Source organism: Taudactylus pleione, unplaced genomic scaffold, assembly GCF_031769625.1.
Source record: "Taudactylus pleione unplaced genomic scaffold, aTauple2 ptg000070l, whole genome shotgun sequence".
NCBI lineage: Eukaryota > Metazoa > Chordata > Amphibia > Anura > Myobatrachidae > Taudactylus > Taudactylus pleione.
This window is the reverse complement of record NW_028284472.1, coordinates 8,342,742-8,356,468: the sequence shown is the minus strand read 5'-3', so window position 1 is coordinate 8,356,468 and position 13,727 is coordinate 8,342,742. Positions and strand designations below refer to the sequence as shown.

The window sequence follows — 13,727 nt, the reverse complement described above, 5'->3', positions numbered from 1 at the left end:
AGTACAAGGAAGATCAGCATACTATACCTTTAAAAGATGCAATATATTCATTTAGGTGGGTACATTCTTCGACAATCTTTACTTCAATCGTACTTCTCCCCATCCCAAAGTCACGTAACGTGGTCATTGTAAAACGTCTCATTACTTTCCAGTTATCACCGTGTGAGAAAGAAAGTCCTGAAATGTTCACATGTTTTCAGTGTTTTTTTTTCACACATTTTGCCATTACATAAAATAATCTTCCTGTATATGTCTGGAATACTGCCATGAGTGGGAGAGTCCATAATGCAGGTAATCATTAAAGTAGTGATGTTTATAGCTCTAATGACCAAGAACCTCCATGTATTAGGCATGCTTGTCAAGTGAAGATTGCAGGCGGATTTGCCATTGTTGTCAGAATGTTAATGCTTGGATGTGCTGAGAATGATATGGGTTCATGTCTTGCACATACAGGGAATGTTTTTATGTGTAATTGTAGTCAAATAGATGGTGTTACAGTACCCCTTTTATAACCTGATTGTACCAACTGATAGGAAGAAAGGCATGCAGGGAATAAGTTGATCATGGGGCAGATAAAGAAGAAGCTGCAAGGTAGGGAGTCATATGAGAAAAGCTGAGGGGTGGGTGTTCATAAGAGGGGAAGAAGGGAGTGCTTGTGGTGAAGAAAAGCTAATGGGCAAAGTGGTATGTAAGGAAAAAGCTGGTGGAATTGCAAGGGAAATATGGAATCTGTTTGTGCATGAAAAGCTGGTTACAGGTGAAATGTATGTTTAAAATGTAGACATAAAACGTCATAAGCAGTAAAAAGTTTAAGGAAATGTACAAAAGAGAGAAATAAAAATAACCCATAAAATGAAACAAAAAATGAGTAATCTCACTTATTCTATAGTGCAACGTGTTTCGCGAGTCTGCTTCCTTAGGCAGTGATGTACAAATGTAGCCACGCTCATCGTTGCTGCAATCACGCCATACAGGCTGCCTAGTCATGCCATAAATATGCGCATGCTGGAAAAATAAGGCGCACTAAGGCACAAGAGAATCCACAGCATGCAATTACATAGCTTCACCACTGTGTGGTGAATGCTCCACTAATGGAAACCAGTGGTATATCCGATGATTACCATGCCCTTTCCCTTAGCGTCATGTGAAAAATAAAGAACCACTAGTAACCTAATAAGTGAGAAACCTAGCGGTTTAATGGTGGGAACCGCTCATTGGCTGAGAGAGGCGGAGGTTTGCTATTCTCAGCCAATGAACACTCAGCCCATGCATTTCTAATAGATATGCCATGGCTGAGTTGACATTCGGGAAGTACTGTCCGTGGAGGATATTACTTATGTTCATGGGTCGGGACTTCTCGTTTTTTGTTTTAAGATGGTGGATGTCTACATGGATAAGAGGCCGTGTCCAGGAAGTGTAGGTGGGTATGTGTGAGTGGGATTAATGAACTTATACTTTCACTGTGTGTGAGTGTTGTCTTTATTTTAATATTTATTTTGCAGGTGAACTAGAGGTACCAGTGGGCCCTTAATTATTATTATTAACATTTATTTATATGGCGCCACATGCCCCGCATGCTGGTACATGTGGTTCTCCAAGTACCAGTATGCACGGGAGGCCTGTTGGGACCTCTAGTTCTACTGTAAAAGAAAATATTATTACATCTATTTTTACATACACTTTAACACAATCAAAACGGCACCCACCGTGCAGGGGTGACGGGGATAGGCCCGGGCTATCAGCCCAAGCCAGGGACCCCCGACCTGGGCTGACTAGTGGTCAGGTGGAATGCTTTGGCTGGGAGACCAGGTGAGAGGATTCCCCTGGCTGTGGCATTATACCCCACTAGAAAGAGTCCAGTGCTAGTAATGGAAAATAGAGGGGACCCCTACTCATTTTGTCCTTTGTATTTCCAAAACCAGGACCGGCTCACTGAGCCCACTTATAAAATACAGAGGACCCCTCTTATTTTGGGGATTTGAAGCTTGTTTTTAAGTTTGATTTGGTGTTCCTTTTCAAATAGAATTCTAGTAAATGTGGGATATGTATGTTGGTCTATGTATTAGTTTCAATGTTTTTCCGATGTTCGATTTTGAGTGGGATTTTAGAGGAATTTGGTTTTATGTTCGTTTTGACATTCGATTTTGCCTTTACTAAATCTCCAAATGCAAATCGAATGAAAATCAAATGAAAAAATCATTTAAAAAATAAAATGTGAACATTAGTAAATATACCCCTTAGAGTCTAATAGGGTGTTATTTACATTAGGTTGGTAATAAAACCTTCATAATGCTGTTTTATTGTACAATCAGGTAAGAAGTGGATAATATGTTGATTATAATATCAATAATAAGTTAATAAGGTTATATTAGTAGAAACAAGATTAATACATATTCTCCTAAAAATAGGATAATAACGTAGCACAGTTTAACACAAATTAAAGAAGAGTAATATGCTTAATTTTAGTTTCATTGGAACATTTACGCTTAAGTTTAATTTGCATATAAATGCCCCATTCACAAAAATTTTGCCTGAATTAAGCATTCCGAGTTTATCTTGATTTTTGTGAACACAGATAATTTTAAAAAGGTTTAAGTAAATACTATGAGACACATTTTTACTGCATAATGTAGCTCCTGAAAGGACTCATTTTTGAGGGACTGTCCCAATATTTTCATGGTTAAGGGGTGTGCTCATTTGTACAAATGAGAAGGACAAATTAGATCAGATTGTATTAGAAATGTTGGGGATCTTGTTACATATGCATTATGGGAACTAGAAGTTACTCTTCCTAATATTGGTTAATAATGCATAAAGGGTTACGTTTGACTAAAGATAATAAATTATTAATGACAAAAAACTGACTCACCCATTTCCTTGTCCATGTCCTCGAATATTTTAACTCTCGCCCTATCTCCAAACTCTTCGGCATGGTTGACGAGAGCGTCTTTCACAGTCTCATATCCGGCTAAGACCACCATCTTTTTCATACCCATCTGAACGCTAAATACTGAGCCATAGGTCTTTGCGAGCTTAAATACAGCATAATAAACATAAAAAAATTAAACTATAACTCACCTTGAGAAAAAACAGCAACACTTTCTTAAGCTAGTGATATAACATTGGATTCTCTTCCCGGAAAAACTGCACACAATTCAAACGGAATCAGTATGTTATACCGCCGGCCGCAGTTCAAATCTCGACAGCAGAAGCCCAGCAGGGGTGAATATTCCAAAGCTAAAAAAGCGAACCCTCCTTTAGGGGTGCCTAACCCTAACCTCCCCCCCAAGTGCCTAACCCACCCTTCCCCGCAGCCTAAACCTGAGTCTCCCAGGGGGGGATGCCTACCCTAACTGCCCCCGGGGGTGCCTAACCCTAACCCCCCATTCCCCTAGCCTAACCCTCCCTTGGCTGTCTGCGCCCAGCGCCCGGCTTACCTTCGATCGGTATGCCAGGTGTCGGGCGCCAGGCGTAGGTCTATTGACATGCGTTGGGATTTCGAAGCCTGTCATTAGTACCTTGCCAGGTTTTGACAGTCAGGAAGCCGGCAGTTGGCAATGCGACCGTCGGCTTCCTGACTGCATCCCATTCAAACTTATGACATGAATTGCTCCATTCTGTTTTTTAGGTGCAATATTTGAACAATATCCTATAACAGGTAAAAGCGGCTGGGCTGCTGTACTGTACTCCGGCCATTCATAATGTTTCCCAGATCTCATTTAGCAAATGTTACATGTCATGTGCTAATGGGCTACAACCAAGTCCTACAATACACTTGGCAACTTTTTTTTTAATTTTTTTCATGGTTTCCAGACAAAGGGCCTGATTCAGAGCCGTTCGCTATTTGCGGTCGTTCGTTCAAAAACAAGGGGTGGCTATTCAAATGATCCGTTCGCAAATTGCAGTCTGTTCACACCTCTAAGTCTGAACGAGCGAGCAAAACATACGCTCGTTTATTTGTTAAAAACGCCCCCTGGCCGCTCGCACCATACGTCATGTCCGCTATTTATTAGATTAATCGAGTACATCGACCAGCGTATGAACTGCTCGCTATTCTTGTGGTTGGTTTTTGCTACCACAATTTTGCGAACAGTTCTGGCTTAAAAAAAACCCAGTGACGTGGTCAATGACGCTGCTGTTTTAAATATGCACACCCATAAAACGCCCGTTTTGACCTTTAAGCACGCCTGCGTTCTGATTTCCACTCCCCGTTTTCAAGCACCTTCCCCTGTTACCACCCACATACGCCTCATCCTGTCACTCAAATTATCAGGCATTCGCTATTTTGCGAGCACATGAATTTCGGCCGCACTGACTGGTTCGCGCATGCGTATAACGATCCGTACGCATGCGCAGATGTGCGAACATCGCTCGGAACGAGCGTACTGCCGCTAGCGAGTGGCTCTGAATGAGGGCCAAAGTCCTGAGGTAAAACAATTATACTCTTTTATCCTTATTTGACAAACCAATTAGCAATAGATTATAAGTTCCTATACCTATATGGTCATATTATAGCCATCCTAAAGCATCCGAGGAATCCCTGTCATAGGACCGTAACAAGTCCCATCAGATATACAACTGCAGTTCAGTAAGATAAAATCTATGCTTCCTTCAAACTGAATGTAACAGGGATAAGTTATTGACTTTGCAGCTTGTAGATATACTGACTGTGTGATGCAAACACCAAAATTGTACTTAAGACTTGTCATAAACAGCCATACAGATGTGTCCACATACATCTATCCTATGTGTGCTACAAGTCGCATTACACATAACACGTGAGTGCTGTGCGACTTGGTAGCACCGAGTGTCTTTTTGTGCGGCTTTTCCACTAAAAATAAGTTTGGTGCAAATAGGACGCAGAAGCAGCTTGTGCTGAGTACAATGATATGCGGGATAACTACAGTATATTCTCTGTGTGACTGCGGCTGTATCTGCGGATCTGCGGGGCCCTTTTCTGGACATAGTAAAGGGGGAAAAAAAGGAAAGGGAAGAAAAGCAAAGAAAAAAGGGGAAGAAAAAGAGTATAAAGGTAAGGAGAGTATAGAAGCAGAGGATAAGAGAACAAGAGGGAGAAATAAAGCAGAGAAAAGACAAACTATTACAGCCACAACAGACAAGGCGGCCTATTCATCATCGGATGCAGTGTGGCCTCTGAAAATTAAGTATCCAACTCGCAGCGAGGGATAGATTACACCAGAGCAATTCATCATTGCTCCGGTGAGGGGACAGCTGCTCCGAAAAGCCAGAGGCGGAGGTTAGGTTTAGGTACTAGGGTGGGAGGATAGAGTTAGCCACCGGCGAGGGAGGGTTAGGTTTAGGGGTTGGGGTAAGAGTTTGTCTTAACCAGCGGAATTCTGACCAGCGGCATCAAGACCCCCGGGATCTCATACCCAACCTGTATGAAGATACAGTGTCATATAATTCTAGCAAAAGTCATTGCTATACCACTTTATGGTTGAAAAAACATCTTTGAATCGCAACAAAAATACTTGTATCTTGGCTCAGATTTGTTTCATTGTTCACCTTGTGTTATATATATATATATAGTGTATTAATTCATGATCATATTTTAGTTTTTCTTCCTTAAATGTATATGACCTCTTTACAAATCATTCCTAGACTGTAGTATTGTATTTCACATAAACATGTTGTTATATCATGGCATTATCTTACCTCTAAATAGGTCAGGTGAGGCTTCTTTAAATTCATGATATGTAAGTTCCCAATCAGCGGCCAACATTTCGGGCCAGGAGGAAAATTAGCTGTGCTTGTTTTATTCCAATATTTCAGAATATATAAAATTGTCAAAATCAGCACAAAGTACGTAGCTACAGAGATCCCCAAATCCATTGTGTGATACAGACGAGGGACTGAATGTGGCACCTGTAATGCAGCTAATTCTTTTTCTAGCCCTTGTGTTTCACCTTTGTCCCAATGGCTGTATTGAGATTAAGCCAAAAAAAGCAACATTAAGAAACACCTTAGTATAATAACTAACCAGAAAACTCTATGTAGAAATGAGCAAAGTGGTGAAATAAAACAAATGTTAGTGATTAGAAACCTCGGGAGAATAATGTGTCTATAATTCGTCAGATCAGCCTAAATTCCAAATTTCCCTAAGTTGCCTACAGGTGAAGGAATCCTACCAGCCATGATCATAATGTACAACATCGTTTCTTTCTCACAGCTTTTATTACTTAAATAATCAAGAATCAAACTATCGGGTGGCTGAGAAAGAATTGCAGACAATCATCTTACAGCTGAATACTTCATTATTATTATCAATTATTATTATTATTATTATTACCAGTTATTTATATAGCGCACACATATTCCGCAGCGCTTTACAGAGAATATTTGGCCATTCACATCAGTCCCTGCCCCAGTGGAGCTTACACTCTATATTCCCTATCACATTGTCACACACATACACACTAGGGGTAATTTTTGTTGGGAGCCAAGTAACCTAACAGCATTTTTTTGGTGTGTGGGAGGAAACCCACGCAAGCACAGGGAGAATATACAAACTCCTCACAGTTATGGCCATAATATACATGGGGCAGAATGTATGCTCCAGATGCAACCTGGACTGAAGGGAAGCCACCAGCCCTTACTGGATGCTTAGCTACCATCTCAGGAGCAGACACCTTGCCTCACTGCAAATCTGAGGTGCCGGTCTTCTTACTCTGCGTCCTCCTACATCTCCGACCTCACTTCTGTCCACACTCCAACATACTCCCTCTACTCTTCCTCCAATATCTGCCTCTACTCGTCCCCTTCTCTCATGCCTGCCTTCAAGATTTCTTCCTCTCTGCCCCCTCGTCTGTAACTCACCCTTTCGCCAAGTCAGACTTGCTGCCATTCTCACCGACACCAAACACTCACTTTCTACTCAGGTCTTCACCAAAACATATCCCTCCTGCTAAATCTCCAATTTCACATCCCCTGACATTCAATTCACTACGTTCCCTCACCAATGATTCACCCCTCCTCTTAGCTTGAAAGCTTTCATGGGCATCTTCATGTTCATCACAACCTCTCACAACTCTGTTATTAATACTGAACTAAGGGCCTGATTCAGAGCCGGACGCTCTGAAAGAGCGCTAGCTCTGAAGCAGAGCGTTTTTTTGTTTTTTGTGTGGCCTCCTGGCCACTCGCATAGCTGTGGGTGACCAACCACAGCTATTGTGAGCAGCCAGGATGATGGTGCGATGGTCAAGACGAGAACCTTGTGGTAGGGTCTCGTGGCCGCAAGCCCCAGAGAGCTTCCAGCTCTAATAGATTTCCGTTTGTGAGGCCAACCCCCGCCACGCCTACAAAACGGGGCGAGCTGTCGATCAACATCGACAGTCGTCCCTTTGGTAGTGAGCCATGGAGCAAGAGAATTTCTCTCTCGCTCCGGGGCTTGCGCACGCGTAGTCAGGCCCGCCAAGAGCCGTGGCGGGCCCCAGTAATAGGGGGCATGGCCTAATCACGGGAGGCATGGCTACGCCCCCATTCCGAGAAAAAAAAAAGATTTGCAGCGCCGCGAAGCGGTGCTGCACGCTTGGGAGTGGGGGCGCTCTGAGCCCCCTCAGCCCGGCGCAAAGCCAGGGGGGCGCGATCAGTGTGATCACTCTCCCGCACAGGCATAGGAGACTGCTGTGGCTGCTGCCCAGCAGCAATCTCCAACTGCTGCTGGGCTGCTGTGAGGGGGGGGAGTGGCGCCGGACCCGGGCCCCCACCGGGCCCCTCAGGAAGCCCAGGCCCGGGTAATCTGTACCCGCTCCCCCCCCTCTCAGCGCCTCTGTGCGCAGTGCGGCCGCTGCACGTGCGCAGAGCCCACCATCGACCCACTTGTGAGCACTCAAGCGCTTGCGAGCAGGTCTGAATCAGGCCCTAAAACCAATCCCCTATATATCTAACACCCATCCCCTATATATCTAACCTATCACTCAATGTGACCGGATGACCTCACTTGCCGCCCGATCACAGATTGGGTTCGATCGCCACTAGATGTTGGGGTATCAGGGATTCCCTCTTACCGTCAGTGACCACCTGTCACTGACTCCACCCACTGCTCAGTGGGCGGGTATGTAGCTGCCACCACCAAACTCCTACAATCGCTTACGTATGCTCCAACTCAGAGCAAGTTATCTCCTTTGATCAGCAGACCAATTGAGTCAGCTGTAGCCTGTCCTAATCAAGGGATACCACTCCTTATATTCAGTCTTGGGGCAGCTGGGGCTGTTTGCAGCTGGGGTTAAAAACACCAAGTGTTAAATGCACAAAGTGTGATTACATAACAGTTAATCAAACAGTTGAACAAACATTGACCAACATCTAAGGTCATTTCAGATTGAGAAACTGATTGCTTTAAAATTTTTACTAAAAAAAACCCCTAAAAACTCACCATGTACTACACATTTCTTTTTATCAACTCTCTCCTTTGTATTTTCTCGAAGGAAATAACATCCCTAATTCTCCCTGCATCTCACCTCTCTGGGCACACTGCCGCCCTATTGAGTCACTCACCTCCTCTAAAAACTAATGAGATTTCTTTTCATCGAAAATTGACAATTACAGCTTCATTGTGTCACTATAAAAAACTTTTATACACCTACAACTATATCTACTTCTCCATCCTCCTGCTTTTATTATCTGGTGACATATCACCAAATCCAGGCCCCACACACATACAGTGGATTTACTATGGAATAAATATCCTGCAAACCTCACATGTCTCCCATCACCCTCCAAATCAATAAATGTGCCTTACAGAATTCACACTTGATCACAACTTATTATATCACATCTGAACATCTCTTTACAATAACTACTTTCACCAATTTCGATATTTACCTGAGACTGCTGGTTCACACGTTAACCACACTCTCTAAATAGCCCTTCATGAAGTGGCTTCAGCTACCCGTCAGACTTCACGTAAACTGATATAACAGCCGTGGCTTTCCACAGACACCTACAAAAACTGCCTCTTAAAGTAGAATGTCAGTGGCATAAATCTTAATTCAAATGACTTTCACACATACTGTAAAATAGGAATCCAGCCATCTGTCATCCTAACCCTCTGTCCCATGCTCACTGTCTACCCCATCTGTGTCACCCCTGTCTGTCTGCCCATCCCCTTTAGAATGTAAGCAGGGCCCTCTTTCCTCTTGTGCTTATCCTTTCTTTACTTATATTATCTGCTCTATACTCAAAAGCACCTAACCTGTGACTTTTGCCATCCTGCTTCTGTTGCAGCAGTGTTTATATACCATTTACTTGTCTTGTAGTGTCTTAAACTGTATGACACTGTTTTCTTGTTCTGCTAAACTGTTTATGTACTATGTTTATGTACTATGTAAGGCGCTGCGGAACCCTTGTGGCGCCATATAAATAAAGGATAATAATAATAATAATAATAATAATAATCCAGGCTCCTACCGCCGGCACCTGGAACCGCTTGTGCTGCGTATGCATCGATGAACTGTGGCCAAACCTCCTAACAGGTGTCGTCTGATATCCCCCTGATCCCTCAAATGTGGACCAAGCTCTGCAAGCTAGCTGGCAGAGGGCTTGAGTTTGGAGATGATGGGCTCAATCCTTAACAGTCGGAGAACAGCAGGATGTAGTCAACATCCCAGCATGCCGGATGCCAATTGCTGAAATACCAATGCCGAAATCCCAACAGCATCAGGATCCTGGTACCAGTGGAGGGAGTGTTAGGTTTAGAGTGCTGGGAGGGGGACGTTAGGTTTAGGCACCGGGGAGGGAGGGGTAGGGGTTAGACTTACCTTGTTCCTTATGGGTGTCGGGATTCTGACTGTCGGGATGCCATTGACCAGCAGGATCCTGACCACCGGGATTTCATACCCAACCCCTTTTAGGCATGAGGCTGCATAGGAGGACAGTTTATTTCTCTGGAAGGTGCAGCCCACTAAAGAGTCTGGATAAAGAGAAAGGTAAGTGCACTTTACATTTTAAGATATACATTTAAAATTCATACAAGCACATTGGAAATACATACAGTTACTCTCCTGGACCCCAGCACACAGTGCCTGGCGCTCAGTGCCGAGTTCCCTTAACCCTGCAGTCTGGGACTGATGGGGCTCTCCCCATTACAGCACGGCACACCGAGGGTTAAACCTACTGTCTGTCTTAAAGCTTGGGGTCCGGGGAGTGGGTTCTCCCTGTCCCCAAGTGGGCAAACTCATGGATCTGTAGTGCTGGGGCACCAGGAGCTCCATCTCAGTCCCCAGCAGTCAGCACACAGCCCCGCAGCCCCTGACCATGTTTTTTGCACTGTCCCCCAGTTCTGCGTATAAGGGGGTTAACAGCAGCATCACCTTGCTGCTGTGCTGGGGTGTCGGGAGCTAAGCTTCCTATCCCCAGCAGTTGGCTCACACGTCTGCATGCAGCGGCTCCCTGCATGCAGCCACCACCCAGGGAGCCGGCTAGCCTAGTCATCTTGCATGCGGTTTCCAGCCTGGGTAGCTGGAGCTGAGTGGAGCACTCAGCGGCTCGTTACATCAGCACTTGCTGCAGCCGTCGGATATGGTCCTGGGCTGCGGCACTTAAAGGTCCAAACTGTGGCAGCATATAAATAAAAATACATCTTTCAAAACACCCGGCACCTAGTGCCGTTAATACATTTTAAACCAGGGCGCTTAGCGCCTATTGTTCTATTTAAAAATGTCACTGCAGCAACTCCGCCATTAGCCACCTGTGTCCAGCCTCCGGCTACACTAATCTAACAATCGTTTTATAGATTTACATTAAACCAAGGTTTATGGCGCCTTCGAGCTTAGACAGCACTCAGTTGTCTTTATCCACCCCGCGCCTCATTTTCCCATCACTGCATCTCTTTCTTTTTCCTGTGTTCTACAATCCATGAAGTATTTGCAGCCATTTTATTATATTATAGTATAGAGTTATAGTTTTATACTATAGTATGGTGGTTAGCATTGCTACCTTATATTGCTGCTGGTGCGACGGTTTGATACCAATCATGGTCTTATCTGTGTGAAATTTGTAGACTTTCATGTATATACATGGGTTTCCTCCAGTGTCCTCCCATAGATGTCGGCCACCCCATGTCATTGCAGACATTCTGTACATTGGGCTTGAGACAAAGGCCCTCATTCAGACCCACTCGCAAGCGGGCGCACGTACGTTAGGCGTACGTACAAAAATATTTAAATTCAATGGCTCGCTCGTATTTTCGTTCGCATCTAAAATTCCTCCCAAAACTCTGACGACCCCTCCTCTAACTAACGAGCGTACGAAATAGCGAGCGTACATCCCCGAAATGGCTTGAAAGGAACGCACGCACAAGTATAAACAGGAAGTGGCCTTGTCAGATGTCGATTACCTGCTCCTTTATTCTGCCTACCTCCATCAATCGTATCATGCCAATCAATGTATCAATTAGCTTAATTGTTTGTTTTTTTCAAAAACAATGCAAGAAACTTTACTCTTGTCCGTGTTTGTGTTTACCCGCAGAATACGTACGGATGAAACATTCGCTTTTATTGTTCAAAAAACATGTGAACCACAATTAAACAATTGTTCTATTGCTGTGGATCCCCGCATATTTCCCTGGGTTCATTTCTTTATTTAAATTTGCTTACGCATGTCACTGCATCAAGCCTATCCTAACTCTCCAGAGATTTCTGGCCCTGTCGAACACATGACTCATACACTAACCAATAAAATTGCTCCTGTTAATTTCCAAAATACATTAGCCAATCAGAAAATTTTTACACACTTTATCAAAAATGATTTTTAAGAAAAACACCATTGCCATCATGAGAGCCTCCGCATTCACCAGGCGCGAGCTGCTGGTGCTTACGGAGGTCATGGATCGCCGGATCACCAGCCAACCTCAACCCATGACCAACCGGCAGAAGCGCTCCGCGTATGCGGAGGCACGGTCCCGCCTGCGGTCCTTCGGCTCTCGCCGCAACATCGGGCAGCTGGAGCGCAGGTGGTCCGACCTGCAATGGCGAACGCCCCGCTTGCTGGCATGCTTTCGCATGCAGATCCTGGCAAGTAAGTGTTATGTATTGTGGTTTTAATGTTTGTGTTTGTGGGGCAAACTGCGTGTGCATGTTTTCCTGTCTGTTCTATTTATTATTTGTACTCATATCTGCGTGTGCATGTTTTCCTGTCTGTTCTATTTATTATTTGTACTCATATCTGCGTGTGCATGTTTTCCTGTCTGTTCTATTTATTATTTGTACTCATATCTGCGTGTGCATGTTTTCCTGTCTGTCCTATTTATTATTTGTACTCATATCTGCGTGTGCATGTTTTCCCTCTATTTCTGATTTATTCATTCTACTGCTATTTGGCTTATTTGTTGTTGTTTTTTTTTTTTTTAGTTTTGGTCCCCGGATTTGTCCATAAACTAACCGCAATTTCTTTGTCATATTTTAGGGGGACAGCCAAGACTCCGCCGTCACCGTCCGTCCAGACGGCGTTCCCGGCCACTATCCCCAACCCCCAGCCAACACTCCACCCCAAATCTTTCCCCTATTCCCCACTCCTCCCCATCCTTCCCAGACCCTCTCCCGGAAATGTCGGGCCTCCTTCCCCTCCGTCCCACTTCCCCCTCTCCTCCACCCACCCCTCTTCCAATTACCCCCTCCCCGGAGTCCATCATAACTCCTCCCCATTCTTTGGGTAATGACGGATCCTCCGAGGAGGATCATGGAGGTATTTCCGGAGCTCCCGTTTTGTCTCCCGGTATGTTTTTTTTTTTTTTTTTTTTAAAGCACAAACTGTTTGTATGTAATCATGTGTCGTGCCTTTCTTCGTGTTTTTGTGGCTTGACTTTTGGTGATTTTGAAGGTTTGCCTTTACCTCTTCCTGGTGATTTCAACATACACATATCATACCTGTGGGAATTTGTACCTAGGCCTTGTATTTTTGCCAGCCCCCCCTTTTTTTTTTTTGGTTTGGGTTTAGGAGTGATTTGGTTGTGTTTTTTTTTTTTAATGTGGATTCCCTATTGTTGTATTAACCCACACACTTTTCTCACCCACAGAGGAACAGAGGCGTCGGCAAGAGGTGGCGGATTGTGTGGGGCAGATGCGCCAACATGTCATCGGCATTCTGGTGGCCCTCGACCGGCTGTCTGGCCTCCTTCGGCAGTAGTTTTTTTATTTTTGTTATATTTTCAAAATAAATTTATTAAGACAAATATACGTTGTGGCTCATTTTTAAAAACCAAAACCAAGATAGTTTAGCATGACATAAGTAGACTGTTCCTGCAAGGATTTCCCTTTTTTAAAAGTTAGATTGTGTTTTGTCTTTGTATGTCAAACAGACACAAGAAACACATAACAGTAACAATGTCATTTCCCTTTTTGGGTGTAGTGTCAATTACATATTTCTACATTTTCCAGGTTCCTAGTTGGTGCGCAAGCTGCTTAGGCCAATCTTACAAATCCCAAGGTTGGGCCAGGCTTCCTTTTGGTGTGGATTGGGAAGCTGAAAACATATTTCAGTTTAGCTCAACTGGCGTCAGTACTGGTTTACCCCTTAGTCAAATGTAACTTGTGTTAACCTGGTTACACTTGCTGTTAACGTCCCAAAAAAGGAAGACCATTTCACTCTCCAAACATTTATTCACAACATAACAGAGAAAACAAAGTGGTCACTCCCAAAAAAAGAACACAGTGATAAATTCAAATACAACACATACCAAGAAATAATTAAATAAAAACAAAAAATCAAGA

At 43.9% G+C, this 13,727-nt stretch overlaps 1 protein-coding gene across 4 annotated transcripts in view; it reads right to left on the bottom strand.

Moving 5' to 3' along the window:
- Positions 1 to 13,727, bottom strand: part of LOC148533739 (cytochrome P450 2K1-like) — a 103,322-nt gene that overhangs the window by 33,898 nt on the left and 55,697 nt on the right. For 2 of the 4 annotated variants that reach the window (XM_088467326.1, XM_088467328.1), the window contains exons 2-3: positions 2,870 to 3,032; positions 28 to 177 (exon numbers count right to left, since the gene is read on the bottom strand). The exons of 1 other annotated variant lie outside the window; for it this stretch is intronic. In XM_088467326.1, the coding sequence (XP_088323452.1) occupies positions 28 to 177; positions 2,870 to 3,032 (313 nt within the window). Of the gene's footprint in view, positions 1 to 27; positions 178 to 2,869; positions 3,033 to 5,676; positions 5,854 to 13,727 lie in introns of those variants that run through there. One more of the 4 variants, XM_088467327.1, reaches the window with a different exon arrangement.